At 51.6% G+C, this 19091-nt stretch overlaps 1 protein-coding gene across 1 annotated transcript in view; it reads left to right on the top strand.

Annotated features, from left to right (window-relative positions):
- The window catches only part of ATRN (attractin), a 146817-nt gene that overhangs the window by 106914 nt on the left and 20812 nt on the right, over positions 1–19091 (top strand). The window contains exons 25-26 of the mRNA XM_077280306.1: positions 9747–9808; positions 10116–10194. Of these exons, the coding sequence (XP_077136421.1) occupies positions 9747–9808; positions 10116–10194 (141 nt within the window). The remainder of the gene's footprint in view (positions 1–9746; positions 9809–10115; positions 10195–19091) is intronic.

The raw sequence follows: 19091 nt of genomic DNA, 5'->3' as shown, positions 1-19091 counted from the left end.
GAACCATTCCTGGTACAGAGATTAGGGATCACCTAGCAACACCGTCCTCACTCCCCCGTCCGGTCCTGGGCCTGGTCCCCGGCCAGACATCAGCTGTGGTTCCCATTCTTCTCTTTTTTCCACTAGAAAGCGGAGTCCTGGTGAACACTAATATGGCCAATATAGCAGTGACATCTGTATACTCGCAGGGAGGAGAGGGCAGTGTGTGCGGATCACTGTTAGTATCATCTGTATACCTGCAGGGAGGAGAGGGCTGTGTGTGCGGATCACTGTTAGTATCACCTGTATACCTGCAGGGAGTACAGGAGGAGAGGGCTGTGTGCGGATCACTGTTAGTATCACCTGTATACCTGCAGGGAGTACAGGAGGAGAGGGCTTTGTGTGCGTATCACTGTTAGTATCATCTGTATACCTGCAGGGAGTACAGGAGGAGAGGGCTTTGTGTGCGTATCACTGTTAGTATCATCTGTATACCTGCAGGGAGTACAGGAGGAGAGGGCTGTGTGCGGATCACTGTTAGTATCACCTGTATACCTGCAGGGAGTACAGGAGGAGAGGGCTGTGTGTGCGTATCACTGTTAGTATCATCTGTATACCTGCAGGGAGTACAGGAGGAGAGGGCTGTGTGTGCGGATCACTGTTAGTATCACCTGTATACCCGCAGGGAGGAGAGGAGGAGAGGGCTGTGTGTGCGGATCACTGTTAGTATCATCTGTATACCTGCAGGGAGGAGAGGGCTGTGTGTGCGGATCACTGTTAGTATCATCTGTATACCTGCAGGGAGGAGAGGGCTGTGTGTGCGGATCACTGTTAGTATCACCTGTATAACTGCAGGGAGGACAGGAGGAGAGGGCTGTGTGTGCGGATCACTGTTAGTATCACCTGTATACCTGCAGGGAGTACAGGAGGAGAGGGCTGTGTGTGCGGATCACTGTTAGTATCACCTGTATACCCGCAGGGAGTACAGGAGGAGAGGGCTGTGTGTGCGGATCACTGTTAGTATCACCTGTATACCTGCAGGGAGGACAGGAGGAGAGGGCTGTGTGTGCGGATCACTGTTAGTATCACCTGTATACCTGCAGGGAGTACAGGAGGAGAGGGCTGTGTGTGCGGATCACTGTTAGTATCACCTGTATAACTGCAGGGAGGAGAGGGCAGTGTGTGCGGATCATTGTTAGTATCATCTGTATACCTGCAGGGAGGAGAGGGCTGTGTGTGCGGATCACTGTTAGTATCACCTGTATACCTGCAGGGAGTACAGGAGGAGAGGGCTGTGTGCGGATCACTGTTAGTATCACCTGTATACCTGCAGGGAGTACAGGAGGAGAGGGCTGTGTGCGGATCACTGTTAGTATCACCTGTATACCTGCAGGGAGTACAGGAGGAGAGGGCTGTGTGTGCGGATCACTGTTAGTATCACCTGTGTACCTGCAGGGAGGAGAGGGCTGTGTGTGCGGATCACTGTTAGTATCACCTGTATACCTGCAGGGAGTACAGGAGGAGAGGGCTGTGTGCGGATCACTGTTAGTATCACCTGTATACCTGCAGGGAGTACAGGAGGAGAGGGCTGTGAGTGCGGATCACTGTTAGTATCACCTGTATACCTGCAGGGAGTACAGGAGGAGAGGGCTGTGTGTGCGGATCACTGTTAGTATCACCTGTGTACCTGCAGGGAGGAGAGGGCTGTGTGTGCGGATCACTGTTAGTATCTGTATACCTGCAGGGAGTACAGGAGGAGAGGGCTGTGTGTGCGGGTCACTGTTAGTATCACCTGTATACCTGCAGGGAGGAGAGGGCTGTGTGTGCGGATCACTGTTAGTATCACCTGTATACCCACAGGGAGTACAGGAGGAGAGGGCTGTGTGTGCGGATCACTGTTAGTATCACCTGTATACCCACAGGGAGTACAGGAGGAGAGGGCTGTGTGTGCGGATCACTGTTAGTATCATCTGTATACCTGCAGGGAGGAGAGGGCTGTGTGTGCGGATCACTGTTAGTATCACCTGTGTACCTGCAGGGAGGAGAGGGCTGTGTGTGCGGATCACTGTTAGTATCTGTATACCTGCAGGGAGTACAGGAGGAGAGGGCTGTGTGTGCGGGTCACTGTTAGTATCACCTGTATACCTGCAGGGAGGAGAGGGCTGTGTGTGCGGATCACTGTTAGTATCACCTGTATACCTGCAGGGAGTACAGGAGGAGAGGGCTGTGTGTGCGGATCACTGTTAGTATCACCTGTATACCCGCAGGGAGTACAGGAGGAGAGGGATGTGTGTGCGGATCACTGTTAGTATCACCTGTATACCTGCAGGGAGGACATTAGGAGAGGGCTGTGTGTGCGGATCACTGTTAGTATCACCTGTATACCCGCAGGGAGTACAGGAGGAGAGGGCTGTGTGTGCGTATCACTGTTAGTATCACCTGTATACCTGCAGGGAGTACAGGAGGAGAGGGCTGTGTGTGCGTATCACTGTTAGTATCACCTGTATACCTGCAGGGAGTACAGGAGGAGAGGACTGTGTGTGCGGATCACTGTTAGTATCACCTGTATACCTGCAGGGAGTACAGGAGGAGAGGACTGTGTGTGCGGATCACTGTTAGTATCACCTGTATACCTGCAGGGAGTACAGGAGGAGAGGGCTGTGAGTGCGGATCACTGTTAGTATCACCTGTATACCTGCAGGGAGGACAGGAGGAGAGGACTGTGTGTGCGGATCACTGTTAGTATCACCTGTATACCTGCAGGGAGGACAGGAGGAGAGGGCTGTGTGTGCGGATCATTGTTAGTATCACCTGTATACCTGCAGGGAGGACAGGAGGAGAGGACTGTGTGTGCGGATCACTGTTAGTATCACCTGTATACCTGCAGGGAGTACAGGAGGAGAGGGCTGTGTGTGCGTATCACTGTTAGTATCACCTGTATACCTGCAGGGAGTACAGGAGGAGAGGACTGTGTGTGCGGATCACTGTTAGTATCACCTGTATACCTGCAGGGAGGACAGGAGGAGAGGGCTGTGAGTGCGGATCACTGTTAGTATCACCTGTATACCTGCAGGGAGGACAGGAGGAGAGGACTGTGTGTGCGGATCACTGTTAGTATCACCTGTATACCTGCAGGGAGGACAGGAGGAGAGGACTGTGTGTGCGGATCACTGTTAGTATCACCTGTATACCTGCAGGGAGTACAGGAGGAGAGGGCTGTGTGTGCGTATCACTGTTAGTATCACCTGTATACCTGCAGGGAGGACAGGAGGAGAGGACTGTGTGTGCGGATCACTGTTAGTATCACCTGTATACCTGCAGGGAGTACAGGAGGAGAGGGCTGTGTGTGCGGATCACTGTTAGTATCATCTGTATACCTGCAGGGAGTACAGGAGGAGAGGGCAGTGTGTGCGGATCACTGTTAGTATCACCTGTATACCTGCAGGGAGGACAGGAGGAGAGGACTGTGTGTGCGGATCACTGTTAGTATCACCTGTATACCTGCAGGGAGTACAGGAGGAGAGGGCTGTGTGTGCGGATCACTGTTAGTATCATCTGTATACCTGCAGGGAGTACAGGAGGAGAGGGCAGTGTGTGCGGATCACTGTTAGTATCACCTGTATACCTGCAGGGAGGACAGGAGGAGAGGGCTGTGTGTGCGGATCACTGTTAGTATCACCTGTATACCTGCAGGGAGTACAGGAGGAGAGGGTTGTGTGTGCTGATCACTGTTAGTATCACCTGTATACCTGCAGGGAGTACAGGAGGAGAGGGCAGTGTGTGCGGATCACTGTTAGTATCACCTGTGTACCTGCAGGGAGGAGAGGGCTGTGTGTGCGGATCACTGTTAGTATCTGTATACCTGCAGGGAGTACAGGAGGAGAGGGCTGTGTGTGCGGGTCACTGTTAGTATCACCTGTATACCCACAGGGAGTACAGGAGGAGAGGGCTTTGTGTGCGTATCACTGTTAGTATCATCTGTATACCTGCAGGGAGTACAGGAGGAGAGGGCTGTGTGCGGATCACTGTTAGTATCACCTGTATACCTGCAGGGAGTACAGGAGGAGAGGGCTGTGTGTGCGTATCACTGTTAGTATCATCTGTATACCTGCAGGGAGTACAGGAGGAGAGGGCTGTGTGTGCGGATCACTGTTAGTATCACCTGTATACCCGCAGGGAGGAGAGGAGGAGAGGGCTGTGTGTGCGGATCACTGTTAGTATCACCTGTATACCTGCAGGGAGGAGAGGGCTGTGTGTGCGGATCACTGTTAGTATCACCTGTATACCTGCAGGGAGGAGAGGGCTGTGTGTGCGGATCACTGTTAGTATCACCTGTATACCTGCAGGGAGGAGAGGGCTATGTGTGCGGATCACTGTTAGTATCATCTGTATACCTGCAGGGAGTACAGGAGGAGAGGGCTGTGTGTGCGGATCACTGTTAGTGTCATCTGTATACCTGCAGGGAGTACAGGAGGAGAGGACTGTGTGTGCGGATCACTGTTAGTATCACCTGTATACCTGCAGGGAGGAGAGGGCTGTGTGTGCGGATCACTGTTAGTGTCATCTGTATACCTGCAGGGAGTACAGGAGGAGAGGGCTGTGAGTGCGGATCACTGTTAGTATCACCTGTATACCTGCAGGGAGGAGAGGGCTATGTGTGCGGATCACTGTTAGTATCATCTGTATACCTGCAGGGAGTACAGGAGGAGAGGGCTGTGTGTGCGGATCACTGTTAGTGTCATCTGTATACCTGCAGGGAGTACAGGAGGAGAGGGCTGTGTGTGCGGATCACTGTTAGTATCACCTGTATACCTGCAGGGAGTACAGGAGGAGAGGGCTGTGTGTGCGGATCACTGTTAGTATCACCTGTATACCTGCAGGGAGGAGAGGGCTGTGTGTGCGGATCACTGTTAGTATCACCTGTATACCTGCAGGGAGGAGAGGGCTGTGTGTGCGGATCACTGTTAGTATCACCTGTATACCTGCAGGGAGGAGAGGGCTATGTGTGCGGATCACTGTTAGTATCATCTGTATACCTGCAGGGAGTACAGGAGGGGAGGGCTGTGTGTGCGGATCACTTAGTGTCATCTGTATACCTGCAGGGAGTACAGGAGGAGAGGACTGTGTGTGCGGATCACTGTTAGTATCACCTATATACCCGCAGGGAGTACAGGAGGAGAGGGCCGTGTGTGCGGATCACTGTTAGTATCACCTGTATACCCGCAGGGAGTACAGGAGGAGAGGGCTGTGTGTGCGGATCACTGTTAGTATCACCTGTATACCTGCAGGGAGTACAGGAGGAGAGGGCTGTGTGTGCGGATCACTGTTAGTATCACCTATATACCCGCAGGGAGTACAGGAGGAGAGGGCCGTGTGTGCGGATCACTGTTAGTATCACCTGTATACCTGCAGGAAGGACAGGAGGAGAGGGCTGTGTGTGCGTATCACTGTTAGTATCATCTGTATGCCTGCAGGGAGTACAGGAGGAGAGGGCTGTGTGTGCGGACCACTGTTAGTATCATCTGTATAACTGCAGGGAGTACAGGAGGAGAGGGCTGTGTGTGCGGATCACTGTTAGTATCACCTGTATACCCGCAGGGAGTACAGGAGGAGAGGGCTGTGTGTGCGGATCACTGTTAGTATCACCTGTATACCTGCAGGGAGTACAGGAGGAGAGGGCTGTGTGTGCGGATCACTGTTAGTATCACCTGTATACCTGCAGGGAGTACAGGAGGAGAGGGCTGTGTGTGCGGATCACTGTTAGTATCACCTGTATACCCGCAGGGAGGAGAGGGCTGTGTGCGGATCACTGTTAGTATCACCTGTATACCCGCAGGGAGTACAGGAGGAGAGGGCTGTGTGTGCGGATCACTGTTAGTATCACCTGTATACCCGCAGGGAGTACAGGAGGAGAGGGCTGTGTGTGCGGATCACTGTTAGTATCACCTGTATACCCGCAGGGAGGAGAGGGCTGTGTGCGGATCACTGTTAGTATCACCTGTGTACCTGCAGGGAGGAGAGGGCTGTGTGTGCGGATCACTGTTAGTATCACCTGTATACCCGCAGGGAGTACAGGAGGAGAGGGCTGTGTGTGCGGATCACTGTTAGTATCACCTGTATACCCGCAGGGAGTACAGGAGGAGAGGGCTGTGTGTGCGGATCACTGGTAGCATCACCTGTATACCCGCAGGGAGGAGAGGGCTGTGTGTGCTGATCACTTAGTATCACCTGTATATCTGCAGGCAGTACAGGAGGAGAGGGCTGTGTGTGCGGATCACTGTTAGTATCACCTGTATACCCGCAGGGAGTACAGGAGGAGAGGGCTGTGTGTGCGGATCATTGTTAGTATCACCTGTATACCCGCAGGGAGGAGAGGGCAGTGTGTGCGGATCACTGTTAGTATCATCTGTATACCCGCAGGGAGTACAGGAGGAGAGGGCTGTGTGTGCGGATCACTGTTAGTATCACCTGTATACCCGCAGGGAGTACAGGAGGAGAGGGCTGTGTGTGCGGATCATTGTTAGTATCACCTGTATACCCGCAGGGAGGAGAGGGCTGTGTGTGCGGACCACTGTTAGTATCACCTGTATACCCGCAGGGAGGAGAGGGCTGTGTGTGCGGATCACTGTTAGTATCACCTGTGTACCTGCAGGGAGGAGAGGGCTGTGTGTGCGGATCATTGTTAGTATCACCTGTATACCCGCAGGGAGGAGAGGGCTGTGTGTGCGTATCACTGTTAGTATCACCTGTATACCCGCAGGGAGTACAGGAGGAGAGGGCTGTGTGTGCGGATCACTGTTAGTATCACCTGTATACCTGCAGGGAGGAGAGGGCTGTGTGTGCGGATCACTGTTAGTATCACCTGTATACCCGCAGGGAGGAGAGGGCTGTGTGTGCGGACCACTGTTAGTATCACCTGTATACCCGCAGGGAGGAGAGGGCTGTGTGTGCGGATCACTGTTAGTATCACCTGTGTACCTGCAGGGAGGAGAGGGCTGTGTGTGCGGATCATTGTTAGTATCACCTGTATACCCGCAGGGAGGAGAGGGCTGTGTGTGCGGATCACTGTTAGTATCACCTGTATACCCGCAGGGAGTACAGGAGGAGAGGGCTGTGTGTGCGGATCACTGTTAGTATCACCTGTATACCCGCAGGGAGGAGAGGGCTGTGTGTGCGGATCACTGTTAGTATCACCTGTATACCCGCAGGGAGTACAGGAGGAGAGGGCTGTGTGTGCGGATCATTGTTAGTATCACCTGTATACCCGCAGGGAGGAGAGGGCTGTGTGTGCGGACCACTGTTAGCGGCTCTTCGTGGCACCGTCCTCGGCACCATTTCTCCCTTGCTGGCAGATGACTCCGTTGGTCGCACGTTACCTGGAATGAGGATGTGATTGCTGTGAGCGCAGTCATGAATCATGTAATTAGCGCTCTGTGCCTGACGACAGGGCAGTGCCAGCCTCCTCATCCTCACATTCCCGGGTCATCGCCTCCGTGCGCACACTGTCAGAGCTGCGATCCTACCATGGACGTGCCGACCCCCGATAGGAGCCGAGGCGATGCCAGCTCTGTCCGGCAGGTCAGCTGGGAAATGTCTGCTCAGCCTTCTCCTGGACCTCCACATCTCATACCGTTCACTTGTTTCTGGGGCACAGCCGTTCCACCAGGACGTGGGTGTGAGGCCAGACTGAGCGCGCGGGGGCCACGCTGCCTGCTGTGCTCCCAGACTGAGCGCGCGGGGGCCACGCTGCCTGCTGTGCTCCCAGACTGAGCGCGCGGGGGCCACGCTGCCCGTCTCTGCGCCCAGACTGAGCGCGCGGGGGCCACGCTGCCTGCTGTGCTGCCGTATGGAAACAAGTGTGACCAGGGCCTTAGTTATGGGAACGATGTCTGTAGTTATTCAGTTCGGACAGCAAAGCCTCACGACTAAAGTAGAATTATAGGGGCCAGGAAGTGGTTCTTATTTTATATTTTGCCTTTTTTTGTCTAGTTGTATTCAGTATTATTCATCTCCTGTTACAGATCCTGAATATTTGTGTCGGACGCGTGGACTTGTTGATACTTTTGGTTTTTCATTTTCTTTCTTTATTACTTTCTTTCCCTTGTTAATCACTTGGTTTATTCAGATAATTTTTTTCTGCCTGTTGATATAAGAGTCTGTTTTCTGCAAAATCTCTGTGTAGTCCCCGGCTGAGGCCGGTCCTCATTTACTTACGCTGTTGGAGATTACTTGACGGGTTTTTAATTCGGACCTGTCATCACATCAAAAGAGGGTAGATTTTAGTCGTATTGTATTCCCGCTGTTCCCCTGATTATTCCGTATATATTTTTAATCTTTCTGTAATTTTTACTGAGTGGGCGTGGCTCACAGGATCCTCTGGGGCGTGGCTCACAGGATCCTCTGGGGCGTGGCTCACAAGATCCTCTGGGGCGTGTCTTTGTCGCTCTGCATAATTACCCTGTGAGCCACTCCCCTTTAATAAAGGCCATAAAATCGGCAGTAACTATAAACGCTCATATCTCTGGCACAGAATGGCGGATTTTAACAAATCAAACAGCATTATACTTAGGGAGATCAGCGGGAATAAAGTAGGAGGAAAAACGTTCCACTTCTCGCCTGATTTCGGGAGGCTCGTTCTGTGAACCTAAGTCGTTAGGGTCCATGGGTCGTGCTGCGATCACGTATGTGCTGTATACGGGGGTGTACATATATATATTCCGGACATCGCTGCTATATTTCACACAGGTGGACCGACCGCGGCTGTCCTCACTGTCCGATGTGTGAGGCCGGACAATATAGACGCTTCTAATGGGACAACGGTGCTTGGGGGGGAACCACAGATTTGTTTCACAGATTTTTATTTTCACTTCTTATAGTTAATGTTTTTATTCTATTATTATTATTAGTAATTATCAATTTTTAAATTTTATTTTTATTACTATTATAATTATCAATGTTATTATTATTGCTAATTATTATTACTAATTATTACTATTATTTTTATTACTAATTGTTATTATTTGTATTACTGTTATTTCTATTTTTATTACTATTTTTTATTATTGCTATTACTGTTATTTCTATTATTTTTATTATTACTATTATACTTACTATTGTTATTATTCTAGCGTTTGTTGCTGTGTACTGCTCTTATCATTGTTCCAGCCTTTTTTTTTTTATTTTGAATTTTTTTAGTATTATTTTTATGATTCCTTACGAGCCGCACAGATCATTTCTGATCCTGTGTTTTCATTGCTTTTATTATATATATATATATATATATATATATATATATATATATATATATATATATATATATATATATATATATATATATATATATATTATATCTTACCGATTCTCAGGCAGTGTAGATTGGTCTGCACAGATCCCACCTACAGAATGTGCTGGGGGGAAACAGCGCAGCCAAAAAAAAATCCTGAACAAAACACTAGAGGATTTTATTACAGCGGATTTTTCTCTGTATGCTCAGACAGATTTTTTTGTGAGATTTATCTTTTTGCCTAAAAACAAACAAACCTCAAACCTGTTTTTTTTTTGTTTTTTTTATATATGTTGTTTTGATGAAGTTTTTGATGTGGTTTTTACAGCAAGTGTCCATTTTGTTGTGATTTCTATGCAGAAAAAAATTGACGCAACACTTCTTCTAATACGTGTAAAAACTAATAATTATAAAAAGAAAATTGTGTAAAAAAAAAATAAAAAATCCTCATGATCCCTCTGACTCTGTGCGTCTTGTCTTGCAGATCGCCTTCTCTCAGCACAGTAACTTTATGGACTTGGTACAGTTCTTTGTCACGTTTTTCAGGTAGGACTCCCTATGTGTTTGATGTTATTACAGCATTGGTGTGTCTTGCCCAAAGAATTCAATGGGAAAAAAAAAACCACGTTTGGCTTTGTAAACAAAAAAATATAAAATGATGGCTCTTGAAAGGAGAGGAAAAAAGGATGCACAACATTTTTTTTTATCAGCGGCCTTAATGGGTTAAAAGTGCAACAAAACTTTACAGTAAAGCTCACTCTCACTGGTTGACTGTAGAAAGTTTGTTTTCAGTGTTTTGCTGCCACCTTGTGGTGGCACATGAACATTGCACTGACTTGATTTTCTTTTGCAGTTGTTTCCTCTCCCTGCTCCTGGTGGCCGCTGTAGTCTGGAAAATTAAACAGAGTTGTTGGGCTTCAAGGAGAAGAGAGGTGAGAAGCGTCATCGTTAGGAGGCGCCACAATATGATGTCAGATTAACTCTGTGCCATCACCAGACCTCCCCAGATAACAGCATATCCATCTGTGCCATCACCAGACCTCCCCAGATAACAGCATATCCCTCTGTGCCATCACCAGACCTCCCCAGATAACAGCATATCCCTCTGTGCCATCACCAGACCTCCCCAGAGAACAGCATATCCCTCTGTGCCATCACCAGACCTCCCCAGAGAACAGCATATCCCTCTGTGCCATCACCAGACCTCCCCAGATAACAGCACCATCCCTCTGTGCTATCACCAGACCTCCCCAGATAACAGGACCATCCCTCTGTGCCCTCACCAGACCTCCCCAGATAACAGCACCATCCCTCTGTGCCATCACCAGACCTCCCCAGATAACAATACCATCCCTCTGTGCCATCACCAGACCTCCCCAGATAACAGCACCATCCCTCTGTGCCATCACCAGACCTCCCCAGATAACAGCACCATCCCTCTGTGCCATCACCAGACCTCCCCAGATAACAGCACCATCCCTCTGTGCCCTCACCAGACCTCCCCAGATAACAGCACCATCCCTCTGTGCCATCACCAGACCTCCCCAGATAACAGCACCATCCCTCTGTGACATCACCAGACCTCCCCAGATAACAGCACCATCCCTCTGTGCCATCACCAGACCTCCGCAGATAACAGCACCATCCCTCTGTGACATCACCAGACCTCCGCAGATAACAGCACCATCCCTCTGTGACATCACCAGACCTCCCCAGATAACAGCACCATCCCTCTGTGCCCTCACCAGACCTCCCCAGATAACAGCACCATCCCTCTGTACCATCACCAGACCTCCCCAGATAACAGCACCATCCCTCTGTGCCATCACCAGACCTCCCCAGATAACAATACCATCCCTCTGTGCTATCACCAGACCTCCCCAGATAACAGCACCATCCCTCTGTGCTATCACCAGACCTCCCCAGATAACAGCACCATCCCTCTGTGCCATCACCAGACCTCCCCAGATAACAGCACCATCCCTCTGTGCTATCACCAGACCTCCCCAGATAACAGCACCATCCCTCTGTACCATCACCAGACCTCCCCAGATAACAGCACCATCCCTCTGTGCCATCACCAGACCTCCCCAGATAACAGCACCATCCCTCTGTGCCATCACCAGACCTCCCCAGATAACAATACCATCCCTCTGTGCCATCACCAGACCTCCCCAGATAACAGCACCATCCCTCTGTGCCATCACCAGACCTCCCCAGAGAACAGCACCATCCCTCTGTGCCATCACCAGACCTCCGCAGATAACAGCACATCCCTCTGTGCCATCACCAGACCTCCCCAGATAACAGCACCATCCCTCTGTGCCATCACCAGACCTCCCCAGATAACAGCACCATCCCTCTGTACCATCACCAGACCTCCCCAGATAACAGCACCATCCCTCTGTGCTATCACCAGACCTCCCCAGATAACAGGACCATCCCTCTGTGCCATCACCAGACCTCCCCAGATAACAGCACCATCCCTCTGTACCATCACCAGACCTCCCCAGATAACAGCACCATCCCTCTGTACCATCACCAGACCTCCCCAGATAACAGCACCATCCCTCTGTACCATCACCAGACCTCCCCAGATAACAGCACCATCCCTCTGTACCATCACCAGACCTCCCCAGATAACAGCACCATCCCTCTGTGCCATCACCAGACCTCCCCAGATAACAGCACCATCCCTCTGTGCCATCACCAGACCTCCCCAGATAACAGCACCATCCCTCTGTGCTATCACCAGACCTCCCCAGATAACAGCACCATCCCTCTGTACCATCACCAGACCTCCCCAGATAACAGCACCATCCCTCTGTACCATCACCAGACCTCCCCAGATAACAGCACCATCCCTCTGTGCTATCACCAGACCTCCCCAGATAACAGCACCATCCCTCTGTGCCATCACCAGACCTCCCCAGATAACAGCACCATCCCTCTGTGACATCACCAGACCTCCCCAGATAACAGCACCATCCCTCTGTGCCATCACCAGACCTCCGCAGATAACAGCACCATCCCTCTGTGACATCACCAGACCTCCGCAGATAACAGCACCATCCCTCTGTGACATCACCAGACCTCCCCAGATAACAGCACCATCCCTCTGTGCCCTCACCAGACCTCCCCAGATAACAGCACCATCCCTCTGTACCATCACCAGACCTCCCCAGATAACAGCACCATCCCTCTGTGACATCACCAGACCTCCCCAGATAACAGCACCATCCCTCTGTGACATCACCAGACCTCCCCAGATAACAGCACCATCCCTCTGTGCTATCACCAGACCTCTCCAGATAACAGGACCATCCCTCTGTGCCATCACCAGACCTCCGCAGATAACAGCACCATCCCTCTGTGACATCACCAGACCTCCCCAGATAACAGCACCATCCCTCTGTGACATCACCAGACCTCCCCAGATAACAGCACCATCCCTCTGTACCATCACCAGACCTCCCCAGATAACAGCACCATCCCTCTGTACCATCACCAGACCTCCCCAGATAACAGCACCATCCCTCTGTGACATCACCAGACCTCCCCAGATAACAGCACCATCCCTCTGTACCATCACCAGACCTCCCCAGATAACAGCACCATCCCTCTGTGACATCACCAGACCTTCTTAGCTACTGGAATTTTTGCTAATTTCTTTACTGCCATCCTCCGCCTCCACCGTTTTGCACATCTCGCTCCCCCTTTGTGCCTTACTGCGCTCCTCCTAGTCCCTTGCTCCTTTTCACCCTCCCCGCTGCTGTCCCTTTAAGAGTGTGTCCTTTGGCAGCCATTGATGTTTCTCTTCAAGCCCTTTTTTTGATTTCCGCGGCTGGCAGAGATTTATGTTGAGGTACTTTTCCTTTTCAGCACCTTTTATGGCCGCGTATTTAGAGCCAGGCTTAATAATGTTTTCCCATTTCCTTTACTATAACTCACCATAACAAGAAGTGACTTAATTGCGTCTCTTAACGACTTACAAATGTTTTGCCGACTTAATTATCAATAAATTATTCATTGTTTTGCTACTAGACAAGTAAAAAAAAAAAGAAAAAAAAAAAGTCCTGGTCCGGCCAGACGCAGGGCCGGCATGAATTATACATGGAGCAGCGAACAATCAATACGTCTCTAAATGTGCAGCACCCGGACCTAATACAGCATCCCCAAGTATTTATGTGTCTGGTGTGGATGTCGGGGCTGCTGGGTACAAAGCTAAGCGAGTGTCATTGCTGCACGGGCTCGGGAGGATGGGACCGTCCACCTACTCTACTTATACCCTAGAGTGGCCACTGTGGGACAGCAGCAGCAGCTGCACCCAATACTAGTCTGCAGAGGGTGCCACTTTGGTTTATCTACATGGGAATTCATTTGTTAAAATATATTTTAACTTATTTCTAGTCCGTTGCATTGTAAGAGCCTGTGAGGATGTGTTTTTTTACATACAGTAAATATTATTGGGGAAAGTCCCACTGGCCTGTCCCTTCTACCCTTTACCCCAGGCTTTCCCTCTTCCTCATGGCATGTCCCCTCTTCCCCTTTTTTCCCAAAGCTTGTACCTTCTTTGCCTTTCCCCTGACCTGCCCCTTCCTCCCCTTTACCCCCGAGCCTGACCCTTCCTTTCTTTTACCCCATGGCCTGTCCCTTCTTCCCCTTTCTCCTCCCGATGGCCTTCCTTCTTCTCCTTTCTCCTCCTGATGGCCTGTCCCTTCTTCCCCTTTCTCCTCCCGATGGCCTTCCCTTCTTCTCCTTTCTCCTCCTGATGGCCTGTCCCTTCTTCCCCTTTCTCCTCCCGATGGCCTTCCCTTCTTCCCCTTTCTCCTCCTGAAGGCCTGTCCCTTCTTCCCCTTTCTCCTCCCGATGGCCTTCCCTTCTTCCCCTTTCTCCTCCCGATGGCCTTCCCTTCTTCCCCTTTCTCCTCCTGAAGGCCTGTCCCTTCTTCCCCTTTCTCCTCCCGATGGCCTTCCCTTCTTCTCCTTTCTCCTCCTGATGGCCTGTCCCTTCTTCCCCTTTCTCCTCCCGATGGCCTTCCCTTCTTCCCCTTTCTCCTCCTGAAGGCCTGTCCCTTCTTCCCCTTTCTCCTCCCGATGGCCTTCCCTTCTTCTCCTTTCTCCTCCTGATGGCCTGTCCCTTCTTCCCCTTTCTCCTCCCGATGGCCTTCCCTTCTTCCCCTTTCTCCTCCTGAAGGCCTGTCCCTTCTTCCCCTTTCTCCTCCGGTTGGCCTGTCCCTTCTTCCCCTTTCTCCTCCTGATGGCCTTCCCTTCTTCCCCTTTCTCCTCCCGATGGCCTGTCTCTTCTTCTCCTTTCTCCTCCTGATGCCCTTCCCTTCTTCTCCTGATGGCCTGTACCTTCTTCCCCTTTCTCCTCCTGATGGCCTTCCTTCTTCTCCATTCTCCTCCTGATGGCCTGTCCCTTTTTCCCCTTTCTCCTCCCGATGGCCTGTCCCTTCTTCCCCTTTCTCCTCCCGATGGCCTGTCCCTTCTTCCCCTTTCTCCTCCCGATGGCTTGTCCCTTCTTCTCCTTTCGCCTCCTGAAGGCCTGTCCCTTCTTCCCCATTCTCCTCCTGAAGGCCTGTCCCTTCTTCCCCATTCTCCTCCTAATGGCCTGTCCCTTCTTCCCCTTTCTCCTCCGGTTGGCCTGTCCCTTCTTCCCTTTTCTCCTCCCGATGGCCTTCCCTTCTTCTCCTTTCTCCTCCCGGTGGCCTGTCCCTTCTTCCCCTTTCTCCTCCTGATGGCTTGTCCCTTCTTCTCCTTTCTCCTCCTGATGGCTTGTCCCTTCTTCTCCTTTCTCCTCCTGAAGACCTGTCCCTTCTTCCCCATTCTCCTCCTAATGGCCTGTCCCTTCTTCCCCTTTCTCCTCCGGTTGGCCTGTCCCTTCTTCTCCATTCTCCTCCCGATGGCCTGTCCCTTCTTCCCCTTTCTCCTCCCGATGGCCTGGCCTTTCTTCCCTTTCTCCTCCCGATGGCCTGTCCCTTCTTCCCCTTTCTCCTCCCGATGGCCTGTCCCTTCTTCCCCTTTCTCCTCCCGATGGCCTGTCCCTTCTTCCCCTTTCTCCTCCCGATGGCCTGTCCCTTCTTCCCCTTTCTCCTCCCGATGGCCTGTCCCTTCTTCCCCTTTCTCCTCCCGATGTCCTGTCCCTTCTTCCTCTTTCTCCATCCGGCCTGTCCCCTCTTTCTCCATCCGGTCTGTCCCTTCTTCCTCTTTTTCTCCATCCGACCTGTCCCTTCTTCCTCTTCCTCCATCCGGCCAGTCCCTTCCTCTTTCTCCATCCGGACTGTCTCTTCTTCCTCTTTCTCCTTCCGGCCTGTCCCTTCTTCCTCTTTCTCCTTCCGGCCTGTCCCTTCTTCCTCTTCATCCGGCCTGTCCCTTCTTCCTCTTCATCCGGCCTGTCCCTTCTTCCTCTTCATCCGGCCTGTCCCTTCTTCCTCTTTCTCCATCCGGCCTGTCCCTTCTTTCTCTTTCTCCATCCGGCCTGTCCCTTCTTTCTCTTTCTCCTTCCAGGCCTGTCCCTTCTTCCTCTTTCTCCATCCGGCCTGTCCCTTCCTCTTTCTCCATCCGACCTGTCCCTTCCTCTTTCTCCATCCGGCCTTTCCCTCTTCCTCCATCCGGCCTGTCCCTTCTTCCTCTTTCTCCATCCGGCCTGTCCCTTCTTCCTCTTTCTCCATCCGGCGTGTCCCTTCTTTCTTTTCCCTCCCCCGGTTTGTGCCCTCTTCCTTTTCTCTCCTTGCCCCCCCAGCCTGTCCCTTCTTCCTTCTCTGTGGCCTGTCCCCTTTTTCCCCTCTCCATGGCCTTTCCCTCCCCTTCTCCATGTCCTGTCCCTTCCCTTCTCCATGTCCTGTCCCTTCCTCTCCTGCCCTGTTCTTCCTCTTTCCCCTCCAGCCCTGTCCTTCCTCTTTCCCCTCCCCGGGCCTTTCCCTTCTTCCTTCCGGCCTGTCCCTTCTTCCGCTTTCTCCTTCCAGCCTGTTCCTTCTTCCCTTTCCTCCTACTGGCCTGTCCCTTCTTCCTCTTTTCCATCCGTCCTGTCCCATCTTCCCCTTTCGGCCTGTCCCTTCTTCCTCTTTCTCCTTCCGGCCTGTCCCTTCTTCCCCTTTCGGCCTGTCCCTTCTTCCTCTTTCTCCTTCCGGCCTGTCCCTTCTTCCCCTTTCGGCCTGTCCCTTCTTCCTCTTTCTCCTTCCGGCCTGTCCCTTCTTCCTCTACTTCCGTCCTGTCCCATCTTCCCCTTTCGGCCTGTCCCTTCTTCCTCTTTCTCCTTCCGGCCTGTCCCTTCTTCCCCTTTCGGCCTGTCCCTTCTTCCTCTTTCTCCATCCGGCCTGTCCCTTCTTCCTCTACTTCCGTCTTGTCCCTTCTTCCCTTTCCTCCTTCCGTCCTGTTCCGTCTTCCTCTTCCTCCTTCCGGCCTGTCCCTTCTTCCCTTTCCTCCTTCCGGCCTGTCCCTTCTTTCCCTTTCTCCTTCCGGCCTGTCCCTTCTTCCTCTTTCTCCTTCCAGCCTGTTCCTTCTTCCCTTTCCTCCTTCTGGCCTGTCCCTTCTTCCTCTTTTCCATCCGTCCTGTCCCATCTTCCCCTTTCGGCCTGTCCCTTCTTCCTCTTTCTCCTTCCGGCCTGTCCCTTCTTCCTCTTTCTCCTTCCGGCCTGTCCCTTCTTCCTCTTTCTCCTTCCGGCCTGTCCCTTCTTTTCCTCCTTCTGGCCTGTCCCTTCTTCCTCTTTCTCCATCTTGCCTGTCCCTTCTTCCTCTTTCTCCATTCGGTCTGTCCCTTCTTCATCTTCCTCCATCCGTCCTATCTCTTCTTCCTCCATCCGGCCTGTTCCTTCTTCCCCTTTCGGCCTGTCCCTTCTTCCTCTTTCTCCTTCCGGCCTGTCCCTTTTTCCTCTTTCTCCTTCCGGCCTGTCCCTTCTTCCTCCTTCTCCATCCGGCCTGTCCCTTCTTCCTCTACTTCCGTCTTGTCCCTTCTTCCCTTTCCTCCTTCCGTCCTGTTCCGTCTTCCTCTTTCTCCTTCCGGCCTGTCCCTTCTTCCCTTTCCTCCTTCCGGCCTGTCCCTTCTTCCCTTTCCTCCTTCCGGCCTGTCCCTTCTTTCCCTTTCTCTTTCTGGACTGTCCCTTCTTGCTCTTTCTCCATTTGGCCTGTCCCTTCTTTTTCTCCTTCCAGCCTGTCCCTTCTTCCCTTTCCGCCATCTTGCCTGTCCCTTCTTTCCTTTCCTCCATCCGGCCTGTCCCTTCTTCCTCTTTCTCCTTCCGGCCTGTCCCTTTTTCCCTTTCCTCCTTCCGTCTGTCCCTTCTTCCTCTTTCTCCATCCGGTGTGTTCCTTCTTCCCCCCTGATAGACGGCCCCTGTAGGGGTCTTTCCTTTGTGCTGTCACATATTGACAGATGACCCCAGTGATGATCGAGCTTGAAAATAATTCTATGAAATCTTTTATTTTTCCTTTTTCCCCCACAATTTCCTTCTGACATTTTTGCTCCTTTCCCCCTTGGATGGAGCACAGTGTTCGCTGTTTGCCTCTTAAATATAGTGTGACCCTGCCTGCGGAGGATGCAATGTGCGGGCAGGAGCTGGTGCCCCCCAGAGAGACCCCCGAGCCTCGCACGCTGCTGCCCCCTGCTCTCCTCTCTCCCCTGTGTGCGGATTACAAGCCTGCGTACATCTTCCCAGGGCCGCATTTATGCCGGTGCTGGCGCGGCTCACGACCCGGTGGTGGCTTACAAATGCCGCACGTTGCCAGCAGCAAAGTCAAGACATTTAGCAAGTTCCAGAGTGAAATGTCACTTGTGCTGAGTGTCCCGCTGGCAGAGCGGAGGCGGCTCACAACGGAGGGGATTATTGGAGATCAGCGGCGGCGCCGGGTCCTTGTTACACCTTCGGCCCAGAGTATTAGATGGTGGTGCAGCGTATAAATAATTCTTCCCGTATTGTGGCCCTCTTCCATCATCGGCTGCCATTCTAGCCATATGCAAGGAATAAAAGTGCATACTTCTTCTCTATCCATCATGCTTTACACTGCAGCTTAGCTCGCTTAAATTTGCAAGCATAGTGGAAAATCAGAACATAAAGAGATGCCTCTCATTACAGCAATGATGGAAGGATTGTAAGTAGAATCTGCTTCTTCTTAGACCACCTTCTGTTCGGCCCATCCCTCATGCTTTACACTGCGGCAATACTTGTTTTAATTTGCTGTCAAGCTCAGCAGGATATTGGAGTAAACTTTTTCCATTTCCCCTCTGGAGCTCGTGCATCTTCAGGCTTCTTAGCTTGCAGCATCTTTCTTCGGTGCACAGATCTCACACCAGCCACTTGTCTGTATTTTATTTTTTTTCTTGAGACTGCATGTCCCCTGGTGACCACTAGATGGCAGTGTTGCACCATGGCCCCCAGGCGGAGGGGACGGCACAGTGCAGGGGTGTGTGCAGCACCTTCGCATTAGTGCTTTTATTAATAAGCATGTGTATATGTAAGTGAGGGTTTAGGGAAAGCTCTGGGGTGCACGTCCGTGACAGCTGGGCAGCATCTAGATGGTCAACAGAGTGTGGGGGCTTCCTCCTTATCCCAATCGGCACCCTGAGATCATGATTGTGAAAAGCACCTGAAGGGTTAATGAACAAAACGAAAGCAATTGTGAATATTTTGTGGTGCGTGGTTTTATAATAGTGTCACTTTTGGGGGGGTTCTAATCTATAGGACCCCCAAAGTCACTTCAAAACTTAATAGGTCCCTAAAAAATAAGTTTTGTAAATTTCCTTGAAAAAATTGACAAATGACTGCTCCATTGTTACACCTCCAAAAACAAAATAAAACCGCATTTTACAGATGGTGCTGATGTAACGCCGACAC

This window comes from Ranitomeya variabilis, chromosome 1 (assembly GCF_051348905.1).
Source record: "Ranitomeya variabilis isolate aRanVar5 chromosome 1, aRanVar5.hap1, whole genome shotgun sequence".
In the NCBI taxonomy this organism is placed as follows: Eukaryota; Metazoa; Chordata; class Amphibia; order Anura; family Dendrobatidae; genus Ranitomeya; species Ranitomeya variabilis.
This window is presented reverse-complemented; position numbering and strand designations above follow the sequence as displayed.